Genomic DNA, 24861 nt, shown 5'->3' on the forward strand with positions numbered 1-24861 from the left:
TCGTACTGATTTGAGAAACTATTTCTGGGTGTAGTGAGTCATCTTAAATAGCTATTGTTGGCCTACAGAATTGACCAACTCTGCAATGTATACAAGTTATGTTATAAAATCTTGTGGTTTTCTACTGTCTATCATAATTGAGAAGTGAGTCTGTATGAAAATCACAATGTTATACATCCCTACCAAGTTTCCTGGTAAATGAATCTGATGACAGTTTGTCTCCCTGGGCCTCATCAGTCAGAGAAGAGATCAAACTGAGGCACCAAAATTGTCAAGGAAATTCCCTGATACCTTCCTGGTTTCAAATATACATTTTCACTACATGTATGTTTTTACAAGTTTTATTTTTACATACTCTCAAAATTCACATATTTAAACATTAAAATATTGAGCTTTATTCAAGAAACCAGGAAAGTTTCGGCCCATTTTGAAATGGAATACTGCAGCAATGAAACAAATCACATTAAAACGATTGTATCCTTTCATAAATCCTTTAGTTTAAGTTAGTATTATGGGCCTATAGTCTAGTCAATCTGTCAAAATTTAAGCCAAACCTCAAACTAATTGGTACAAAGCTAATTACCACTAAAAATAAGGTATTTATGTGTACAAGTAACATTAAAACAATACAAAATTATAACTGGAGGAAAATTCAATTTTGGGGCAAATATTGGGTTTACATTGAGAAATCGTGGAAATGTGAAATTTTTTAAATACAGTAATTATATCATATCAACTGGTATCAGATTATTTAAAACTCAAATTACAGGATTGGATATGGACAATTAATATAAAATCTTTTGTATATTTTTTATATGTTGTTGAGACTATATTCTAGTATAACTTAAAGCAATAAAAGCTTTTGTAGCCATTAGTTTGAGGTCATCCTGTACATTGACTAGACTACTATTTAAAAATTGTTAATCAAAATGTAAGAAGAAAAGGAGGAAAATTTTATTTGCAAAATTTCGCTTGCATTAATTCACCTGCACAAACATTCCGCTATATAAGCACATCTGCCACTGTGAGTCTATAAGTGGACTGTTGAGATTATCTAATATTACACATTTTATCCTCCAATATAAACATAACTTGTAACGTAATAAAGCAAGTAAAAGTTGTTAATGATAGAATATTAATAATCAAGAAATGATCTGTCTTGTCTGTCTAATCATGAATTCATTGACTGTCCTGCAACAAGACACTGACCTAGAGCTGCCGGCTAAGCTCATCTACCATTGTCAGTCTACTACTGGACTGACTTAATGCCTGTTACAGTTGTCAATCGGTTAAAAATTGAAATTGAATAGCACATACTGCTAGAGTGGTCTTGAAATTCTTTGAAGCAATAAAACTTTACATTAATAGACAGGCAGTACACAAATACCTAGAATAAAACAAACTGAAACAAAAAAATTAACTGGAACAAATACATGTATATATTACCTAGCCTTACAAACTATTAGATGAAAACTGAACATGATTTAAGCACACAAGATATTTTCCATATACCCTTCCCCACTGTCTATGGTCTGTCAAAGTCTAAAAGTATGGTTGACACTATCCATACTTGCATTATGTATGACATTAAAAGGAATACACATACATGTATATCTGATGATAAAAAGGAATGACAATCTTATTTATCATCATCTTTAGTACCATTATTGTTTTGTCCACCTGTAAATATAACATCTTGTTTTCTTCCATCACTTTGTATAATTGTTACCCTTCTACCATATAGTGAAGGAGGAATTCTATACCAAGAGGGTAGGCCTTGAGGTTCAGTAGGATTGATAACTGGACCCTGTGGTTGCAATGGAAGGACTGGTGGCTCAGTGGTAGTAACAAGTCTTAAGGGAGGATATGGTGCTACAGATGGCCCCATTCTCCGACTTTCTTGTGATTCAGCAACCCGAGTTTTACCTGACCTTTGACCTTGTTCTATACCTTGATTTATGCTTTGAAGAAGCACCTTCTCTTTCTCTTGCTGGGATGGCTTTCTTAAAGGATTTCTTCTCTTCTTCCCAGGATTTTTAGCAGTGGACCTAAAGCGTGGCTGCAATACATTATTGGCATTGGAAGATATTTTCTCAGTCCTCTTAAACCCTTTTAAGGAGTTTGGGAGGTTTTCACACCCGTCATTGGCAGAAATTATGTGATCCAATGCTGTGACAATATTATCCAGTCTATATTCCTGAACACGAGGACTATTCTTTATCTGAGACATTATTTTGTTCAGTTTTTCTTGAATACCTTGAATCTTTGATGAAGTCGAAGTGTCACAAATATTTCTTTTCTTAACAGGTGGACTGATAACCTTGTCAGTAATATTTTCATTATGAATGTTAGTCTGATCCTCTAATGTACATCTATCAGTATTACGATAAAGTAAGGACTGAACCTTGTGTAGATGTTTACAAACATTCCCTTCCAAATAGTCATAACAGTTGCAAGTAAGGAGATGTCTACACAGATCTATACAGGGTACTATTTTACATTTCATGTAACAATGTGTTTCAGGACATTTCTGACAATGCGTCACTACTGTATATAAATTTTTCTGTGATTTAAGGGTGAATGTGTTTTCATTAACCTGACAGACTGAGGAATTTTGAATCTCGAAACTACTCTGATGTCGATCCAAAGTCTTCATAATTTCCCCTGAAGGAATATTGAACTTTTTAGCAGCCAAATGTTTGAAATACAAATTATTTTCAATCTGTAGCAGGGTTTCCAGCAGAATGTCTATTCTACGATTTCTTTTTCCTTCAAAGTAAATTGTTTTTAATTGATTGTGAAAGCTTTCCAAAAACATATTTGTATTAACATTGGAATATTCACCTTTCCTGAAACACATTGCCCACTTCTCTTTTCTCAACAAGTAATAATTATTGAAGTATGTCAGTAAATTTGGATTAATGTCAGACAATCTTTGAACCAGAATATCACAATATGTATTCAATAATGTTTCAGTCTTAGCATCCATTGCAGCACATAATAAACAATAAATTTCGGCTTGCTGCTCTGTGTCTTTAACATGCTGCTGAATTTTTAATCGCCAGTTTTTGTGTACATGCCAAATACATAAGAAATGTTCTAAGTTTGATCCATATACATTCTTTGCTGCATTCCAACCAGCATTGTCATCATCTGTCATTAAAATATTTACTTTTGTTTGTGGAGATTTGCTTTTAACAGCATTTAAAAAAACAGAAATAGCTAGTTCATTTTCTTTATTGGAAATACAAAATGCAACAGGATTACCACGTCTAAATTCATCTGGAACTAGAAGGGTTATCAACTTAAATGAATATAAGTTTGTTTTGTGGGTGGAATCCATGCAAAGAATTATGGGTGCATATTTTTCACACATGTCTAGCTGTTTTTTCGTCATTATTGCCAACATAAAATCTTCCTTAGCCAGTCCAATCTTGCTGTCATCTACATTTTGTTGTTTAAAAATCAGAATGGGATCAAATATTTCTTTCCTTAAAGCATCTACTCGAAGAAATGTCGATGTTGCATCATCACTGTGTCTAATAACAGATGAGTCAATAATCTTTTGCTTTAGATTGTGTATTGTCTTTCTGTCAATCAAATGATAATGTTTCAGGTCTGTCAAGTCATCTCGATTGTTTCTGTCACTAAATTTGTCTCTAACTTTGTCTAAAATTGTATTTATAGGAATTTTTAATGCTAACATAGTTTTTATGTCTGACTTCAAATGATCTGGAATAGGTAAAAATTTACTATCTTCAAAAGTTGTTGAGTGTGTGTGTGATTGTATGTATTTTGCTTTAACTGTTCCATCCTTCTCTACCAAAACTGAAAATCTTGATAAGCATAAACCATCTAATTTACATGAACCCTTTTTTTTCTCCCCCCTCTTTCTATCTTTTGTATCACATGCAATTCGCTTCTTCCCATCCCTATGACAAACCAGTGTGTATCTCTCAGAACCATACTTGTTTACAGTTTTTGGTCTATGCAAAACATATCTTGTGTTTTTGTTTATAGACGCTTCTGTCAAATATTTCTCAAAAGAATCAAGATTTTCAAAGTTCAAATCTTCCACCCTAATGTCTGCATCATGATTATTTATCAAATGACTCACAAGAATTTCAACATGATAAAAATCTAAGTCGCATGATGGAACAATACATGGCATTCTTTTACCATTTTCTTTCTCATGTACAGATTTCTTTTGCCTATTCAAATTTGCTTTATCATGGAAAATTTTCATGCAAACTGAACACTGATTTTTCTGATAGATACCACGTTCTACATTTGTAACTTGATCATATGAATGTATTGTCTGTATGTAGTCTGTAGATTTTGTCATGGGAGGATTTTCTAGTATATCAATTGTCTCTCGTCTGTTTGAAGTCTTCAATGAGTTCAATGTATCCAAGTTAAATTTCCTACATGCAGAATGATCAAAATTCCAGCAATAATTACTTTTGAATGCTAATGATATTGGTTCTCTCCGATTGTCTGGCGGTGATGTTTCAGTCACTGTTTCATAATGTCCACCCCCTGCCCTTGTCCAAATCAAATGAATTCTAGAATTTGAATTTCCAAAGTCATGTTCAAGCGTCACAACTTCTGGATTATCCTGATCACCACCAACAGTTACTAATAAGTTGATTCCAAAATGCCTAGACATTGCCAAAATTGATTCCTGCCCTGCAAAAGTGCCTAACTGCCTAAGATTATTCAGTTCTTGTTGAATTTCTGGATAAGTCATTTGGTTACCATTAGAATGATAGAAAAACATATGAAAAATATCCAAATTTTGTTCAATTTCATGTATTGCTGCATTTCGTAGCTCTTGGTGATGATTTTGGTTTCCATAGAGGGCAAGACTAACAGACCTAAAGAGACAATTCCCATCCCCTACTATTGGTTGTCTGTGAAGTCCATATAATGTCAAATATTCATCCTGACGGGTACGTTCAAGTTCAGAATCATCTAATATTTGTAAATGGACCTCATTATTTATGACTCTATCAATTACTGAGTCAGTCTCTGAAATCTACAAAAATGTAGTATTCATGTTAAAGACCATGCGTTAATATTAGACAATAGACTGACACTAGCGTAAAATCTATTGTGTGTTAGAAATCTAACAAATTTGTGTAAATTAGCAGTATCCACCACAGTTAATGAACATTGGAATGACTAATGGTCATGGCCATTTATTCAATGCTGATAATATAATGTTCAATATTTCTTCTTAATACTCCTTTTTTGTGTAGACCTTTCATCCCCTTTATGTACTTTTATTTTAATATGGTAAGTTTGGTTTTCAACTTGGCTTCTTGATTTTGGAGATAAAGTAGAAATTCAAAAAGCAGTCAATGATAAATGATTTTCATAAGTCTTCAGCTCAGGCTAATCTGACATTCCTCTAACTCTTACTTGTAGTTTTATATATATATAAACAAGTGATAGATCCAGTCATGTATATATAAAAGTGGAAGTAAATGGTCAGAGGAATCTCAGATTAAATAATGCAGGCTAAGAACTGATGACTGTAAATATATGTGATACAAATTTCTTATTCAACAACTTACTTGAAACCATGGCTCAGATGTAGGATTTACTTATACTTACATCAGTTGAATCCAAAGAAAACTGTTGAGGGTAGGCATCCACTGTTCTCTACAATAAGCATGATAAGACTATAATAAATTTAAATTTTTCCACTTGCATATCTTTGACAGAATACTCCTAATGTAAATATATTCAATGGAAATTGAAACTAGATGTCTTGCACACACATATGGGTATTCATATAATACAGTTTACTCCTGAAGAAATCAGTTGAGTATATATTCTATCGGCTTTGTGATATTTCTTAGTATATATATAACTTACTGGTATCTCAGGAAGCAACTCCAATAACGGAATATCTCCAGTCATCTAAATTAAAAATTATGAACCACAGTGACAAAAGAATGTAATACATGTACACATGTACATTTGTAATACCATATTCAAACATACATAAAGATAAAATACAGACATGAAAATACATAATATATTGTTAAAATTGTATGTACATGTATATGCCCCTCGAGGGCCCTTGATTGGTGACGAAACACATTAAAAAAAAAATACACAGAGACAGAGAGAGAGAGAGAGAGAGAGAGAGAGAGAATTTACTCTTTGTAATAGGCCAGCATTTTGAATTCTAACTGGTATCATTGAAAAAATCAAAATCTGTAATTTTTGTGTGGAGTGGCTTGTTGTACATGTATGTGCGTACATATACTTGTATACAAACTGTATTTCAGCCAACCAACTCCAGCATTCTAATTTTAAAGTAACATCCATATTGTATATATTCTTACAGGAACTGAGAACTGGTCACTGCCATCTTTCATCCCAAAGACTATAGTAAAGAGCACTACAACCTACAAAAAATAGACACATTCATGAAGTAACTGAGATATCTCTCTATAAGATTCAACATAATAAATGATCAGTGTTCCATCATTTTTTAAAGTAATTTATGACAATAGACAACTTTAAGCTAATTTAGACTAAATTAGATTGGATTTCTTAGTGTAATGGCATAGCTAAAAAGTTGCGTAATAATTTTTAACATGTATAAAATTTAAATACTAAGTTGAACTACATAACCACAATACTATTCTAACATTAGAGTTCATAACAATACTGTTATATGAATTTTCAAGATGAGAGACCTCCTTTCGTGTTGTGAACTGTCCACTAAGCCTATCCTGTGTGCATTGAAGCATTCCATTATTTTCATGATCATCACTGACTCATTAATAAAGTTATATAACTTAGATAAATTACAGCTGGGTTGCATGGAAATGCATATATATAAATGCTAATACACACGTATGTTTATGCGATGAATGCAATACATATATTGAGTACTTGTAATAAAGCATCTGAATAAATTACATGGAAATTAAATTATTCTGACACATTTAACCTATTAATACCACCAATTTATGTTTTGAACTAACCGGCTTATAAAATTCCAGTATTCATTAAAACCATTCTTATGCTTGTTCTATGAAACAACATTTAAAAGCAGTGTTTTACGTAACATGTGTTGTAGAATATCCATCACTAAAGGGACGTTCATGATCCGTTTGTTCAAAAATGCACTTTCAGTGAAAAAAACACCAGTAACTAAAAGATAAACATTACTTACGAAAAACACTGTCAAACTTTGCGCCATGTTGGATGCAGAAGGTGAAGGTGAGAAATAGCGCATGCGCAATAGCCTAGTCCTAAAGTAGCCTGGTACCCGAAGCCTTCCGATGTTCAAAGAACGAAGGCCAGGCATCGGATGTCGAATGGATTCTTCCACTGATCAAAATCCAATATGGCGGACTCAATGGTAAGTAATGGGAATGTACGTAAATGAGCGTATCATGGCTTAATTAGCTGTGTCACTTTCGATTTTATGTCATTAATTGCCAGAGACAGACCTTAGGAAATGTATAATACTTGGTTTTCCATGTGACACGCTTGTTTGATATAGTCTTATCCCTTTGTTTTCAAGTAAGTAGGTGATGATCAACTCGCATATTTTTCACGTGTGTTAAATTAAATCTAACCGTGTCACTTCGTTTTTTCTACTATTGATGGGTTGTATTGGGTTGCTGGCGAAGATACATACTGAGTTTTATAGATGACACGCGCCAGTCTTCTTATTTTAAACCGACAATTTCAGATCGAATTTCCTCGACTCATTTTTGGATAATTTTTTATTACATATAGATCTAATGACGTGCTTTACTTTGATAAGACTATAGGCTATAGCTGAAGTTTATATGATGACTTTCTTGTGCGATGATAGGGGTGTTTTAAGCTTTTATTGGACTTATAGTGTACAATTTTACAGATTCTCAATATTATGTATATTAATCGTTTTAATTTCAGATGAATTTCCATACATATGGAAAGAAGAAACACTTGATAGTAGATGAAAAAAACACCCTCATATATAATGCTTCATGAATATGCAAAACCATGCCAACAGGTATAATAAGATATATATATTGCTTGTGTAGCAGATAAGGCTATTTATGCATTTTATAATTCAGTAACATGGTGTCTGACAATGTAATTATTTAATTCTTATGTTGACCTGCCAACTTTATGCTTGATCCAATAGGCTTGATTTAAAGTTTCTGTTGTTACTTTGGTTTACTTTGAATATTCTTCAGATTTCAGAAGGGGTTACTAACAATTTCATTGTCAACAGTTACTATTCCTCACTGATTCACTGTCCTGTTTGTCTAAAATTATATTTGTGGGTCGGTCCACAATTTTTATATTTGCCAAAAGTTATACATTGAGGTATTCTATTTTTGTGTTAGCATTATATTTTGCATTTGTTTGTAACTCAAATTCTTTGTCTTCTTTATGAGAGAACTGAGTTCATACACTTCAATTTAAAAATGTTAGGCTGTAGTAGCCAGGAATTCTGTATCACAACAAAAACAAATTTTACATAATGTGAAGTACACAATATGGCACTATAGTAACATTTCATTGTTATGCTTTTGCACAAACTCATTGTACTGCTTGGATTTGATAATAAAATCACACCTGCTAAAGCTTCAAAGAAAAAATGTAGAAGATCACAATCTGGAGAAACCCAAGACATTCATCCCCAAAAACAAAGTTTTGCATTTCTGTTTCTCTCACTGTATTGCAAATTTCAAGATAGTTTTCAATACATTAAATTTGTGGTACTTGTGTACCAAATTAATGACTCTTAATATAGTTTTGTGGAAAAGGGAAAAGAAAGATAACCAGATTGATCTCTTTATTTTACCATGTAGTCTACAGACTCCAGATGGAAAAAGACAGAGAAAGAAATTCTAAAGGGGTATTCAAGGACCCATCCTCCTCGAAACCAATTCATATCGGAAGGAATTAACATCCAACTTGAATGAAGAATTACAGACTTCCAGAACAGGTTAACAACTAAATCAATTTGTTACAGTCTGTTATTTCAAGTTTCCCACCTCTTACAGCAATAACAAAAACAATTATTTCTGGCATCTAAAGGTGTGAGAAGTTTATCATATTCTAAAATATGTTCTATTTGTTAGTGGAAGAAATTTAATCCCAAATTGATTATATTAGATACTGACAATTTCTGTATTGATAAAACACAATAGTGAAAAATGCATGATTTTTTGTATGGAATGAACTGACCTACCTTGTTTTATTTCATGTGATCATGCAGACCCTTTAAAAAAGGAGAAGCCAGATCTTCAGAAGACTTCCTTGAAAATGAGAATTTTTTGAGTGGAAGTGAAGAATATGGCATGCATACAAGCATTCCCTCCCTCTTGTTTGTGTAAGTAAAACCTGCATGAATATAAAACTTTAGATGAAAAGGGAAATATATTGACATTCAAAATTCACAGTTGGTTGTTCATCTTCTGCAAAAATTACAGACTTGTTTCATTATTTATCTATGGTAAAATACATGTAACGACATAATTAATATTTATGATGTATGTGCATTGTGTATTTACTACTATTCCTGATCCATATCAATGCAAATCTTTACTGATTATACTGATGTTTTGTGACATTGTTTTTAATTTTTAGATCAGAGGTGAGCTTTTTGAGAAAGACTTATGGAGGAACTTTGAGAGTGTCAGTTCTCAGATCAAGAAGTTAGCTAACAGTAGGAGGAGTAGTAATTCATTCCACTGTATGGCCAGAGAAATATATGACATAAAAGACCTGAAAAAGGAGATTTGGCATTGTTTCATGTGGAAATTGAAGAATCTTTGAAATGGATACATGCAACACAGACATTTTTCAGTTACTTGGGGATAAAACTTATGAGGAATTTTGCTAACTTTCAGATGGGAATGTGTTGCACAAGAAATGCTTGATCACAACCTTCTTTTATTAGAAACCTTTTCTATGCAAATAATTATTTTAAATAAAATTTAGCTATTTCATTAGACTAGTAAACATGTTTTCTGTGCAAGTGTGTGTCATTGACATTAAATGCTATGATATATTGAAGTATTCTTAAACAATGGAAGATCTCAACTAGTTCTTTCAAAGGAAAGCCAACAACAGGAATCGAACCTGTTCCTCCATCGTACAGATACGAAAGTGTGCACCAGTACACCATGTTGGCATATATTAAGAACTAGTAGCCTTGGAGGGTAAATATTGTATTATTCTTGTACAGTTGATACTGGTTGGTGTGATATATATATATGTATATGTGTGTATATATATAATATACATACAGCTTAGTATATATAATGTATGCCTCATGTTTGCTAGTCGTCAATAAAGCATTTGAATTGAATATATTCCTTGTTCATGAAGAAAGTCTAATATCCTGAAATTTAGATAAATCTAGCATTTCTGTTTGTGAAATACCTTTAAATCTAGCTGAGAGAAATGTCTTTGTAACCCAGTGATTATCTGGGTCAGAATAGGTCCTCTGCACCTGATTGCATATTATGAGAAAAGAGTTAACATAGAGTGATCATTGAATAAGATTGTTAACTGAAATATTGTGGCACAATTAATTAGGAACAGTCTGATCCTCACTGCTCAAAAGGCCAAAGTATCAAGTATAGGTCTAAATACAGGCAATTGATGGTGGCCCTTGAATATGAATGAATTTTAAACAATAGAGAATCAAACAATGACTGTAACTGACATATATACATTGAAATATTCTCGAGAGGGACGTTAAACAATATACAACTATACAGGCAATCGATCTTGAGGCCAAAACTTATTTCCACATTGTGTTTACATAATTAGGGCATGTAGGTTTAACTTGTATCTTTCTAGAATAAAATGTTATCTTTCTTAATATCAATTATTTACAAAATGCAAGGGTGGCTCATAAACAGCTAGCAGTTGCAAGAATAACCTGTCAAAATTAGTCGAGGAAATTCGATCTGAAATTGTCGGTTTAAAATAAGAAAACTGGTGCGTGTCATCTATAAAACTTAGTATATATCTTCGCCAGCAACCCATCAATAGTAGAAAAAACGAAGTGACACGGTTAGATTTAATTTAACACACGTGAAAAATATGCGAGTTGATCATCACCTACTTACTTGAAAACAAAGGGATAAGACTATATCAAACAAGCGTGTCACATGGAAAACCAAGTATTATACATTTCCTAAGGTCTGTCTCTGGCAATTAATGACATAAAATCGAAAGTGACACAGCTAATTAAGCCATGATACGCTCATTTACGTACATTCCCATTACTTACCATTGAGTCCGCCATATTGGATTTTGATCAGTGGAAGAATCCATTCGACATCCGATGCCTGGCCTTCGTTCTTTGAACATCGGAAGGCCTCGGGTACCAGGCTAAGTCCTAAAGTTGCGAATAGTGAGATTCGTATTGTTCAGATAACCGGAAGTAAAACTTTCAACTTCCTTTTCCCCAGACCTCTCAGACGGTGTGGTGCAACTTGCTTTTGGTCGTGTCCAGCTGGGCTCATCCAACACCATATCCGTCATCTAGATTTCGAAAAAAGTAACAAGATAAAACAAAGATGGGTCCGAAATTTGATCCAACCGCTATTATGATCGGTAAGAGAATATTACGACAAAAAGACATAATGACCCCCCCCCCCCCTTTATTCGACTGATCAACAGTCGTGCTGCTGAATGAGACGTGATCAGGTTTGTATATATACATGGATTACATGTTTACAGGCTGTTGATTTTATGGAATATCATTGAATACACTTTTCATGCCAATGAGTATCGCGAATGTTTATTCACAGTAAAGCACAGCTACATCATGTACATGTGCAGGAGTGGGAGATTGATGTCTCTCTTTCGGTTTTGAAGCAGCAAGACTTGTCATCGCATCAATGTGTGTGGATATTGTTATTTTCTTTGTAAATGAGAAGATCAGAAGGAAAATAATTGCTTAATTCCAACAAACGTGCGAGAAGCCACGTGGATATTGGATATTAATCCGAGATTCCTCTGACTCGTACCCCTGCTTTTATATTGTGGCATGTGTGACACGTGCCCCGGCTGTTAACTTGTGGCTTGTGCGGGAAAGAGTCGGAGCGGACTCTGTGTTGAAAAGTGGGAATTCTGCGACAACAGCTGATATGGCTGCTTTGCTTACCTTTTCGTTGATTTAGCTAGGATTCGGTTATTGGATGATAATTCTTTAAGTTTATCATGACTACCTTGACACCAATTGAAATTTTGTGTATTTCTGTGCTGATGTCATGCATTAAGAAATCAAGCGACGACAAGGCAATCTTAAGTCAAAATGATGTTTCATTTGTTGGTGTTGAGTTGTTTAAACAGTGGTAGCTTCATATTAACTCTTAGATTAACTTTTTGAATAATCATCCGACAATATTGAATTCACGCATCTTGGAAGGTATTTCTGCGAATTAAAGTTAAAGAAGGTAGGCAAAACAGCTGAGTTCTCACTTATCAATATGAAGTCTGCTTGGACTCTCCTCCGCAAATGCCACAATATAAAAGTGGGGGTAAGAGTATGAGGAATCTTAGATTAGGCCAAAATAAAATGCATGCATTTCCTATTTTACTTCCCCAAAATAAGGTAGGTAAAGTGTATTATTTTATTAAAACATATCTGAAATCTTGGTTTTTGATATGCTTTCAAGTTTGAGTACAGGTCTGTATACATTACAATTTATACTTCTTAAACATTGTGATGATCAATAGTAGGCAAAATGTAAATATTATCATTAAGGTCAGCAGCAAAAATGTAGGTAGCGTCAGGAAATGCACATATATTTTATTTTGGCCTTAGAGGGACCAGAGTGAGTTTTTAATTAACAATGAACATGCTGTTAACTCTTTATAAAGAGTTACTTGCTGGTAAATTACCGTTGCGACTGTCTGTTATCGTGCATTGAACATTGTCCAAACTGGTTATATTTTGTATATCACTCTTGCATTTATTTCTTGCTGGTATGAAGTTATGAATTGAAACTATTACAATCTCTGTGTGCCAAACCAGGGCCTGGGAAGGATAAACAACACTTGGGGCCATTGACCATTCAAAATTTTTGGGCCCTGAGAGTATACACTGGGGCCATTTCTAAAATAAGTAATTTTAAATGATCGATACATTTTCACTATGTTGCTGTTAATGATAAAAATGATCATATTTCGGAAGAAATTGATGCAAATTAAACAAAACAAAACTTGAATGAATTCTGAATTGATTTATTAACAAAGATGTCTTGAAAATGGTACATCTTTGTGTAAACGTATACTCTTTTTCCATTTAGTTCTGTTTCATTATCATAAACCATCCATGGAAATTTATTTTTTCTTTATTATTTGAACTTTTCGACTCCACATGACTTTTCATATCTTCTGAATCTACATCTCTTACTGTACCATATTGAACATTGACCGTACCTCCACCATAGCTGAAATATTGCCGAAACAGCGTAAAACACTTTAATACTATCAACCTTCCTTTAATTAATGGGACCTGAACACTTAAACAATCAAACTTCCTTGGGACCTGAACACTTTAGTCTTAAATAACTGACCTTCCTTGAGACCTGTACTTGATTCACCATAGAGAATAATGTTATGTTGCATTTGTCAGCATGTTCACTGTCGTTTGGGAAGTCTCGGAAGTTTTTATTTATCGTTGAGGAAAGTTGCCGATATCACCAATAACAGACTGTAAAACCATGGCATGTCCCCTTCCCAGGCCCTGCCAAACTGTTTTTCAAATGCTGTAGACATTTGGTCTGCAATCGTTTTATTTTCAATTTATACTACAACAAATACAAATTCCTTCAGACTGAAATAAAAAAACCCACTAAAGATAGCATTCAACTTTCGCTGTTATTATAAATGCATCTTGATCAAACTTTAACCAGTCCTGGTCGTTCTACCAGTGGTTCTGAAAATGAGAATTTTTTTTTTTATCCCTCTAACTTTCTGATATTTTGTGTACAGACTTGCTTGAATTTGCTCCTGGTTTCCACTTCATGCCAGAGCGCGCACCCTCTACATATAGTAATTAATCGAAGCACATCTTTAGATCTTCACCAAGGACACTGACGAAGATGAAAGCGAACATAAACATCCAGTTGATTCTGGTGGTCTCCACCCCCACCCAACCCCTCTTGTTAAATATGGAATATTATAATACTCTGGTTCATTATTAGATTGTGGAACATTTTATTATAAGAAAGGGGTGCGCAAAAACAAATAAATGTAACACAGATGATTTCCCATAAGCAATTCGGACTATCGCCAGTTAGATCGATATAGACAAGATTTTCTATAGACATTATCTATGAGTCCACCATCAATTTTGCACACTGCATTTTTGGTAGAGAGAAAAATTTTATTTAATGATGTCTGACCAAAGTTGTGTAGATCATATTACCTCATTTATTTACATCACAAATAGTGCACAGGGATAAACATTAACATTTTATCTCACTTGCCCTTCAGACAAGTAAACTCAAACTTTCACTTGCCCGAATGATAAACTTAGTTGTCTGAAAATTTTTAAATTGTAATTTAGCCAATTAACCAGTAATTTTAATTAGCTCTGTCTCTCTCTCTCTTTCTCAATCGGTGAATAGCCAAGTTTTCACTTCTTAAGAATAGTTTCAAGTCTTCCCTTTATCCTCTGTGTTAAAGGTTAGGGAACTAATACTTGCTATTATTGGCAGTTTTGTTGGGCTTAAAATTGGTTCCCAGAATTCATTTCCTAAAAAACTTCTTGCAGTTAAAATATCCATTTTTCGTTGGGGGGGGGGGGGGGGGGTCCTTGGCCCCTGATCTAGGGGTGCTTCCCCTAGATACCCCGCTGGGGGAGGACCCCCAGACCTCCCTTCCGTTTTTCTATCTCTGTAGAACCCCGTCTGTTTAAAGTCGAGAAATTTAGAGGGTCAAAATTTACAATTTGTAACACCCCCTAATTATTATATATACTTGCATCAAACAATACCATGAAAATATTACTAGATTACTTCACCTCAAATTATGGTTGATGATTAGATTTCAGTTTTGTGTATTCTGTCTTTCAGTGTATGTGAAGGCTGTAGGTGGTGAAGTTCCAGCTACGTCTTCTTTGGCCCCCAAGATCGGTCCTTTGGGTCTGGTAAGTTACTGTATATAGTGTGATCTAGATTATCATATTGTGAGGGTTAAAAACTGAATGAAATTGAGTCATTCTCAGGGCTGGCTACGTTAACAAATTGCCAGCCCTGAGTTTTAGTGCTGTGTTATTTATTAATTCACATCAATGAATTCGTTAATTATATAATAAAAGCTTATTTGTAACTGTTGTATGCTGGCTGTTGGATTTAGTTCGACCGTCCGGCTGTCGTGACATTTTGTACCTGCGACTGTCTGCCAGAGAGCTAGTCTGTCTCTGTCAGATGAGATGTAATTTCCAACATCATTACATCTACTGGAAAAAATGTCATTTGACCTTGGAGATCTCAATTTTCCAATTTCAAATGGCTCGGAGCCCAGTGCCATATTAATGGTACATGAAGCAGAGTTGTAAGTTGTAATACTTAAGTCCTTACATCACTGATATGAAGAGATACTAACATGGGAATATATATTGATGTGTTTTGTTTGAATGTGGATTGTAGTCCCCCAAAAAAGTTGGTGATGACATTGCCAAGAGTACAACAGACTGGAAGGGACTGAAGATCACAGTAAAACTGGTGGTGCAGAACCGTCAGGCCAAGGTGGAGGTGGTGCCTAGTGCTTCCTCTCTAGTCATCAAATGTCTGAAGGAGCCACCCAGAGACAGGAAGAAGGTTAAGCACGGTAAGACCACTAATGATGGAGAAAGTGAATCTGAACAATTATTTTTAAAAACGAGCACTCTCATAAAAGATTAGGACATGGGTCTGATCATACCATTTAAACAAGTTTGCATACAAGTCAGTCAGTTTCTTGCTAGTGAAATTTTGACTCTGTAGTTAGTGATGAAACGATTGTCGTCGTTTAAAGCTCTATGATGCTACTAATCGATTAGGGCTATTCCAGAAATAAATACATGGGGGGGTCGGGAGGCACCTTTTGTATATACCAAGCACCCATAAAAATTTTTAAAAAATTACCCCATGACCCATCAAATTAATAAACTCATTTTACAATGACCCATCTAATTAAAAAAAAAAACTAACCAGACCCACCACAAAAATATTTTTAAAAATGAAAACGGTACAAATCTCGCGAGGTTTTCGGGACAAACATTCTAGTCAATGACGCGGTAATGCCTGTGCGACATTGTATCACAGTAGTTCTGAAGAAACGATGTCACATCAACAATCAAAGGCATCTATGGCGGGAATGTTGGAAAGATTGGGAGTCCAAACGATGCTATTTTTCCACGAATAGTTCGTCTTCTAATGGAGCCTGCGCCCGGAGGCCTTTATATCACCATCACACCGACTGATAAATATAACGCATCGGTACCCTCGTATAAATCAACTAAGGTTTGCCTATTTTTATTAGAAAACAGATTACCTATTGGTTTCAAAATATTCCCAAAATCGATGCACTGTAAACTGTAATAATCTACAGAACAGAGTTTGCCGCCATCACGTCCAAAGGGACCCTACTAAACGCGCCTCTAATTTGAAGAGTGCCGTAATGGGAAGTTATGCGCTGCAAAGAGCGACAACTCGAATAGTTCTATGTTACTTCCGATTTCGAAAGCACGTTTTCAATTTTCCCTCCGACGTTTTGTAACCAACACGACAAGAACGACAATAAAAATATTCTGAAAACTCAACACCCACGTGGCACAAAATAAAACAACAGAAACTACCCACTACCCATAATAAATATTTTTTTAACAGTCCAACCACGGACCAATTAAAATATGAAAAAATACAACCACCCACACAAAAAAATATCGTTTGCCGCCCGACCCCCCCATTTGATCATTTCTGGAACAGCCCTTACAAAATAAAAGTTGCCGACATCCTTGACTAAAAAAAAAAAAAGAATTTTAAAAAATCGGGAAGTCATTTCAATTTTGTTAAGATTTTCTTTTCTGTGTGTCAAACCCGATCAAAAAACAAGCAAACAAAATAAAGGGAGAATTAATGGTAATAACAATGACAACAGTCAGGTAAAGGAGTCTGACTGATAACTTTCAGACATTGTGATTTAAGATAAATCCCATTACTTGATCGATTCAAATTCTAATTGCAATTATAATCTATTACATGTGTCCGATAATTGATTATGGTTTTTGGTCCGATTGCCCATCACTATCTGTAATTTTTGGCCAGCTATACATGAACATTATTGCCAGAGAAGTTTTCTTGTTGCAAAATCTTTGACCAGTATTTTTATAGTGTAGGATGTTAGATTAATCATAAACAAATCAAGTTTAATAGCAAAATCACAATACGGGGTACCTACCACTGTGATGTCATTAATGAAAATATACTTAATACTGATTACACGTCATTTTATGTTTATTCAAGGTTTAACGGGAACATTTCACGACGAATGAGTCGAATTTGTGATGTACTTTGGTACTCTGCATCTCCTGTTCAGGGGCCTCTGTGGCCGAGTGGTTAGAGCATCATGCTCAAAATCACACGGCCTCTCACCTCTGGTCGGTGCGGGTTCGAATCCCGCTCGCGCCGGTAAGTGAGAAAGTTTACTTTCGGAAGGTCGGTGGTCTCTTCCCATGGTACATTGCATCTGGGTTCTCTCTTCCACCAATAAAAACTGGGTGCCACCAGATCACTCAAAAATTGTTGAGTGTGGCGGAAAACAGCAAAACAATTGATCAAATCCTGTTCAAATCGATGTACAGAAACAGTACACTAGATATTCATCACATAATATTTACATTCACACATCTTTTCTTATATTTCTTTTGAAATTGAGCTTTGTTTTCTTTCACAGTAAAGCACAGTGGAAATCTGAGCATGGATGATATAATAAATATTGCCCGTCAAATGCGTCCTAGGAGTATGGCAAAAAATTTTGCTGGTACCTGTAAAGAAATCTTAGGTGAGTGACTTGTAATCATATTTCACATTTTGTAAAACACTATTTGGGAAAAATTTGTAGATCTCAAATATCCAGGGCCCAGTTGCACAAAACTGAAGTCAACTTAAACTGACAGTTAACGTCTACTTAACACTATAAATCTGAAAGTTAATTCCAATGTAACTAACCTTCGTGCAACTGCTTCTGGATAATTTTCATCCTGAGATAGAAAGTTGTGGAATTGAATATTAACTACTTAGGCACTGGTATTAAACTGATGATAGTAACGATTGTTACTATCATCTCAAGATGGCGGAAGGAAATTCCGGAAAGATCACGTATACTTATTATATCTATTTGTATTGTTTATTTGCGAATTATATGTTGGCAAGAAATATACACTAGCAACAATTACGATCAGGTGTTATTTTATCTTTTATACGGCTCATATGAACAGAAAATTCATCATTGAAAAAACAGCGAGGATGATAGTAACGAAAGTTTTACGTAACTATCATCCTTCATTTCCGTTACTATCATCCTCGCTGTTTTTTCAACGACGAATTTTCTGTTCATATGAGCCGTATAAAAGATAAAAAACCACTGATCGTATTGTTGCTAGTGTATGATATTTCTTGCCTACATATCATTCGCAAATAAACAATACAAATAGATATAATAAGTAGACGTGGTCTTTCCGGAATTTCCTTCTGCCATCTTGGGATGATAGTAACGATCGTTACTATCATCAGTTTAATACCAGTGTTAGGGATGTTGACTAGTTATAGATATTGGCTATTTGTAAAATTGAAACATTTTCTCTGTATTTTGATAGGTACTGCCCAGTCAGTCGGATGCTCTGTGGAGAGGTCCCCACCACATGACATCATTGACAAAATCAACGCAGGAGAGATGGAAGTTCCAGATGTGAGCACCCATGTTTTTATTTTGAAAGAAAAAATGTACAAGAAATCTATTTTTCTCTGAAATCCCTAATTGTTAATTATAAATGGATAAAAATTAGAAGCAGAAAAATTAGATTCATCACAGGAAATGTGGCTGACAATTTAGAAAAAAAGTAATTGTGTTTTAGAAAAACATGCATTTTCCATGGCCTCTTATGATTTAATTTTTTACTTTTTTGCAGGAGTAGACTGACTGCTGTACAATGAAAATTAAAAAAAAAAAGAAAACCAGTGAAAAATTCGTTTTGCTTGTTTTGTTTGTATCCCTTGACTAGGAAGGGGTATTTGTTTTGGTATTTTGTTTGGCATTGTTTTGCCAAATTGGTTATGAAAGTTACGGCTCTTGAAAGAATTGCTATTTATACTTTCGAATTGATATATTACCTTGTTGGGGGGAGGGAGGGGGGGTGTTACAAACATCTTTGCTTCATATTGGAGTGCCTCACTCGAGATGGCGTTAAAATTGCGACTGCGGTTAAATATATACCATGCCCATTGTATCTGCGTTTTTCAGACCATGGTTTATTCGTATTTTGGTAGTTAGACCACCATTTTAACTGTTACATTGTTGAATTCAAGTATGTCGAGCAGTACTTCATGAAACTTTTGTATCTACATGTTCATATCTGAATGGGTTTTGTCTAACATTGATGCCAAATGTAGCTCAATTTTTGTTACAAATTTTAATATCTCTGGGTGTTTAATGGGAATGCTATTACCGAATAATGATTGGGGGGGGGGGGCTTCACGTGGCGGAAATGTAGGTTTACCAATCGAATCCCACCCCCCTCTTCCTCAACTATGGGAGAACTTATAGGGGATCTACCTGCTTCTTTCCTCTTCCCTTTAACACAGGTGATTTCTAACGTGTCCATAGGTACTTGATGCTAGTTGAAAAATTACGGGGGAAGGATATAGTTGGCAGTCAGAGAAATTGGAATGTTCGGATTTGGGAAAGGTCGGGGTCACTCGGAATACAATAAAGAAAAAAAACCCATATTTTAAAAGTGCTTGACATCAAAGTTCCAATCTCTTGAACCTTTCCTCAGAAATTGATCACAAATGTTCCTTGGACGGACTTGGACCAATACACCTCTTAAGTAAGAACAAGTATTGATCATATATTGCACAAAAACAAGTAATGGGATTATTTTGTCGGTCTTGGCATATACCCAGTATTGGGGCTGAAACGATTCACTGAAATATCGATGCTGTACAATATAAACCCTTGATTCAAATTCAATGCTTCGATTTTCTGTTTGATACGTTTATTACAAACTGGTTCAGTAAAATACATTGGGTTCGCCCTGTAATTAATTTTATCACGCCTCAGACAAAATTGTTGAAATCTGATTGGTCAGATCTTGGTCACATGACGCCGTGAAAAAAACCGTATCATGCGAGGAAAATCCGTATTGGGCGAGTAATTTTATTTATCGTCGGGTTCGACTTGCAGCCGTTTCAAAAGGAAAGACATTTGACTAAGTTGTATGATATAGACCCCCACATATACAGTTAGAGGTCTTCGACGTGATAAATTCGTTACACAGTCAGTTAGTGACCTGATACGGAAAAATACATGGTGTGAAAAGAAAACCCGTATCGGGCGAGGCGAAGCCTCGCCCGATACGGGTTTTCTTTTCACACCATGTATTTTTCCGTATCAGGTCACTAACTAACTGTGTAACTAATATTATCTGCATGAGGGACAAAATAGCTTCAAATAAAGTTCAGACTAGTTTACTTTGAGTCTTATGAAAATAATACACTTCATCAGTTTAAACTACAGAACCAACATGCATCTTGCCATTTGGCAGTTTGGAAACATTTTGCTTTTAGAATTATGAATGTGAATCTTGGTAATTTAACTTTTCTTCAATGATATTATTGGTTTCTTCTGTAAATTTAATCGTGGCATAAGTATTGCAATATGTATCGTATCGGCCCTACCCTATATAAAGAAAAAAAAACCCAATTGATCATTTGGACCAATGTCGTTCAAAACTTATACCATACATATGAGGAAAAAGTGCATTATTTCCAGCTCAGTGAGTTTTCTGATCACCCATTGTCTGTATACTTTCACATATTTGGCTTCTCCAGAAGAAGCACTGGGCCAATTTCATCCAAAATTGGCACATAGCATCCTTGGGGCAAGGGACTGAAGTTCAATTGAAGGGCAACACCTTTCTCCCAGGGGAGGTAATAATGAAATAGCAAAATTGGAATGAATTTTTAGGTCACCTGAGTAAACTCGGGTGACCTATTGCAATTGGTTGTCGTACGTTAACAATTGAACATTTTTAACTTAATAACTACCATTCCAATTCTTTTCAAATTTGGAATGAAGCATCATTGGGACAAGGGGGACATAAGTTGTAAATTTCGGGACTCCAGCACCCCTTGGGCCTTAGGGGTGGGGCTAAAATTGACCAATTTTCAAAAATCTTCTCAAGAACCACACATATGTAAGAAAAACTAAATGCATAGTGATGTAGAGCAGGAAGGCCTCTACCAAAATTGTTAATTTCATGATCCCCGGGGTAGGGGTTCTGACCCCAGGACAGGGCCAAATTTGTTATATAGTGTTTATGTGTAAAACACTTAAATAGCATCTTCTTTAGTGCTATTAATACTAAATTGAAAGTAAATAGATATTTAGAAAGAACAGGTAGTCTTTCACCAAAATTGTAAATTTGATGATCCCAGGGGTAGGGGTTTTGGTATCAGGGTGGGGCCAAAATGGTCAGTTATTAAATGTATGGACATTTTTAACTTCTTGATAATTATCATTCCAATTCTTTTCAAATTTGGTTTGAAACAAGGGAAACATAAATTGTAAATTTCAGGACTCCTGTACCCTTGGGGGCAGGACCAAAAATGACCAATTTTCAAAAATCTACTTCTCAAGAACCACAGATATGTAAGAAAAACTAAATACATAGTGATGTAGAGCAGGAAGGCCTCTACCAAAATTGTTAATTTCATGATCCCCGGGGTAGTGGTTCTGACCCCAGGGCGGGGCCAAATTTGTTATATAGTGTTTGTGTAAAACACTTAAATAGCATCTTCTTTAGTGCTATTGATACTAAATTGAAAGTAAATAGATATTTAGAAAGAACAGGTAGTCCTTTACCAAAATTGTGAATTTGATGATCCCAGGGGTAGGGGTTTTGGTATTGGGGTGGGGCCAAAATGGTCAGTTATTAAATGTGTGAACAATGGACTTTTTTAACTTCTTGATAATTATCATTCCAATTCTTTTCAAATTTGGTATGAAACATATTTGGAACAAAGGGAACATAAATTGTAAATTTCAGAATTCCTGTACCCTTGGGGACAGGGCAAAAACTGCCCCAAAATGATCCAATTTTCAAAAATCTTCGTCTCAAGAACCACACACATTTGAGAAAAACTAAATGTGTAGTGATGTAGAGCAGGAAAGTCTCTACCAAAATTGCAAATTTCATGATCCCCGGGGTAGGGGTTCTGACCCCAGGGCGGGGCCAAACTTGTTACATAGTGTTGTGTGTAAAACACTTAAATAACATCTTTTGTGCTTTTGATACTGAATTGAAACTAAATGGATAGAGCAGGTAGTCTTTTACCAAAATTGTAAATTTGATTTTCCCCAGAGTAAGGGTTTTGACCCCAGGGTGGGACCAAACTTAGGATATATAGTATTTATGTGTAAGTTTGCTGATACTGTATAAAATCTAAATTCATACTTAGGAATAGCAGAAAAGAATGTACAAAAAATGGTGAATTTCACAACCCAGGGCTATGACTATGATGAGTCCAAATCAGTCATCTTTTGATGTTTTAATGTTGATACACCTATTATTTTTAAAAGCCTTTCATCAGTGTATGCACTTTTGAGGGCAGTGAAGTTTTAAAAACACATCTTGTTTTATACTGTTGCAGAACATTAGAATTTAGCTTGGATATTCAGAACAGGAAATTTTTTCTAGATTTCATAGCCAATGGAAGTAGTGATACTTTTTCACTAGTATTCAGGTGACTGATAAGGCCTTTGGGCCTCTTGTTTTTTTAGCTCACCTGAGCTGAAAGCTCAAGTGAGCTTTTCTTATCGCTTTTTGTCGGTCTATCTGTTAAATTTTTCACATTTTCGACCTCTTCTTCAGAACCACTGGGCCAATTTCAACCAAACATGGCCAAAAGCATCCTTGGGTGAAGGGCTTTCAAGTTTGTTCAAATGAAGGGCCATGTCCCTTTCAAAGGGGAGATAATCACTAAAATGCAAAAATAGAGTGGGGTCATTTAAAAATCTTCTCAAGAACCACTGAGCCAGAAAAGCTGATTTTTACATGAAAACTTCCGACATAGTGCAGATTCAAGTTTGTTCAAATCATGGCCCCCGGGGATAAGATGGGGCCACAAGGGGGGATCAAAGTTTTACACACAAATATATAAGGGAAAACTTTAAAAATCTTCTTCTCAAGAACCACTAAGCCAGAAAAGCTGAGATTTACATGAAAGTTTCCTGACATAATGCAGATTCAAGTTTGTTCAAATCATGGGCCCCTGGGGTTGGATGGGGCCACAATAGGGGATCAAAGTTTTACATACAAATATACAGGAAAAATCTTCTCAAGAACCACTGAGCCAGAAAAGCTGATTTTTACATGAAAACTTTCCGACATAGTGCAGATTCAAGTTTGTTCAAATCACGGTCCCCGGGGATAAGATGGGGCCCCAAGGGGGGATCAAGGTTTTGCACACAAATATATAGGGAAAAACTTTAAAAATCTTCTTCTCAAGAACCACTAAGCCAGAAAAGCTGAGATTTACATGAAAGCTTCCTGACATAATGCAGATTCTAGTTTGTTCAAATCATGGACCCCTGGGGTTGGATGGGGCCACAAGGGGGGATCAAAGTTTTACATACAAATATATAGGGAAAAACTTTAAAAATCTTCTCAAGAACCACTAAGCCAGAAAAGCTGAGATTTACATGAAAGCTTCCTGACATAATGCAAATTCAAGTTTGTTCAAATCATGGGCTCCGGGGGTTGGATGGGGCCACAATAGGGGATCAAAGTTTTACATACAAATATATAGCAAAAATCTTCTTCTCAAGAACCACTTAGCCAGAAAAGCTGATTTTTAAATGAAAACTTTCTGACAGTGAAGATTCAAGTTTGTTCAAATCATGACCCCCGGGGGTAGGATTGGGGCCACAAGGGGGATCAAAGTTCTACATACAAGTATATAGTTAAAATCTTTTTCTCAATAACCACTGAGTCAGAAAAGCTGATATTTACAAGAAAACTTTCTGACATAGTGCAGATTCAAGTTTGTTCAAATCATGGCCCCCGGGGGGGTAGGATGGGGCCACAAGTGGGGGTGGTGGTCAAAGTTTTGCATACAAATATAGGGAAAAGCTTTAAAAATCTTCTCAAGAACCATTGGGCCAAAGAAGTTGACATTTACATGAAAGCTTTCTGACATAGTGTAGATTCAAGTTTGCAAAGGGTAGTTTGGGCCATAATAGGGACTAAGGTTTTACATGCAAATATATATGGAAAGTCTTCAGATATGGGCCAAGGTGAGCGATGTGGCCCATGGGCCTCTTGTTTAAATGTTCTTTTCCCGAACCATTGAGCCAATTTCAACCAAACTTGGCATAAAACATTCTTGGGGGGGGGGTTGTTCAAATGATGGGCCTTGCCCTTCTCCAAGGGGAGATAATAGTGAAAATACATTAATATCTTTTGAAAATCTTCTCCAGAACCATTGTTCAAATGAAGGGCCATGCCCTTCTCCAAGGGGAGATAATAGTGAAAATACATTAATATCTTGAGAAAATCTTCTCCAGAACCATTGGGCTAATTTCAAACAAACTTGG

At 35.2% G+C, this 24861-nt stretch overlaps 2 protein-coding genes and 1 long non-coding RNA gene across 7 annotated transcripts; 2 read left to right on the forward strand and 1 right to left on the reverse strand.

The window, feature by feature from the left end:
• Window positions 1–288: 288 nt before the first annotated feature.
• Window positions 289–7253, reverse strand: LOC125645855 (uncharacterized). 2 transcript variants are annotated; one of them, XM_048871725.2, is made up of 4 exons: window positions 7199–7253; window positions 6360–6422; window positions 5884–5928; window positions 289–5667 (listed from the first exon to the last, which is right to left on the reverse strand). In XM_048871725.2, the coding sequence occupies exon 4, from the start codon at window positions 4778–4780 to the stop codon at window positions 1640–1642; it is 3141 nt and encodes a 1046-aa protein (XP_048727682.2). In that variant the 5' UTR covers window positions 4781–5667; window positions 5884–5928; window positions 6360–6422; window positions 7199–7253; the 3' UTR covers window positions 289–1639. The 2 variants fall into 2 exon arrangements, with proteins under 2 accessions (XP_048727682.2, XP_048727683.2); XM_048871726.2 differs by lacking the exons at window positions 6360–6422; window positions 7199–7253 and adding an exon at window positions 6275–6356.
• A 23-nt stretch (window positions 7254–7276) lies between these two features.
• LOC125661251 (uncharacterized) lies at window positions 7277–10348 on the forward strand. 3 transcript variants are annotated; one of them, XR_008796096.1, is made up of 5 exons: window positions 7277–7387; window positions 7933–8032; window positions 8841–8977; window positions 9251–9364; window positions 9622–10348. It is a non-coding gene; the product is annotated as an uncharacterized LOC125661251 (long non-coding RNA). The 3 variants fall into 3 exon arrangements; XR_008796097.1 differs by lacking the exon at window positions 7277–7387 and adding an exon at window positions 7402–7551; XR_008796098.1 differs by lacking the exon at window positions 7933–8032 and having other exon boundaries at window positions 7330–7387.
• A 1036-nt stretch (window positions 10349–11384) lies between these two features.
• LOC125645856 (60S ribosomal protein L12-like) lies at window positions 11385–19231 on the forward strand. Of its 2 annotated transcripts, XM_048871727.2 has the most exons (6): window positions 11385–11604; window positions 15078–15151; window positions 15654–15834; window positions 17941–18048; window positions 18863–18954; window positions 19175–19231. In XM_048871727.2, exons 1-6 carry the CDS (start codon window positions 11568–11570, stop codon window positions 19178–19180), a joined length of 498 nt encoding a protein of 165 aa, XP_048727684.1. In that variant the 5' UTR covers window positions 11385–11567; the 3' UTR covers window positions 19181–19231. The 2 variants fall into 2 exon arrangements, with proteins under 2 accessions (XP_048727684.1, XP_055997086.1); XM_056141111.1 differs by having other exon boundaries at window positions 11388–11604; window positions 18863–19231.
• Window positions 19232–24861: the final 5630 nt, after the last annotated feature.

Source organism: Ostrea edulis, chromosome 6 (genome assembly GCF_947568905.1).
Source record: "Ostrea edulis chromosome 6, xbOstEdul1.1, whole genome shotgun sequence".
NCBI classification, from domain to species: Eukaryota; Metazoa; Mollusca; class Bivalvia; order Ostreida; family Ostreidae; genus Ostrea; species Ostrea edulis.

Excerpts from the sequence above, each read along its gene's own strand:
- LOC125645856 (XM_056141111.1), top strand. The coding sequence starts at position 11,568 with ATGGGTCCGAAATTTGATCCAACCGCTATTATGATCG. Across the intron at positions 11,605-15,077 it reads TCCAACCGCTATTATGATCG|TGTATGTGAAGGCTGTAGGT; the intron begins GTAAGAGAATAT and ends TCTGTCTTTCAG. Across the intron at positions 15,152-15,653 it reads AGATCGGTCCTTTGGGTCTG|TCCCCCAAAAAAGTTGGTGA; the intron begins GTAAGTTACTGT and ends TGTGGATTGTAG.
- LOC125645855 (XM_048871725.2), bottom strand. The coding sequence starts at position 4,780 with ATGTTTTTCTATCATTCTAATGGTAACCAAATGACTTATCCAGAAATT.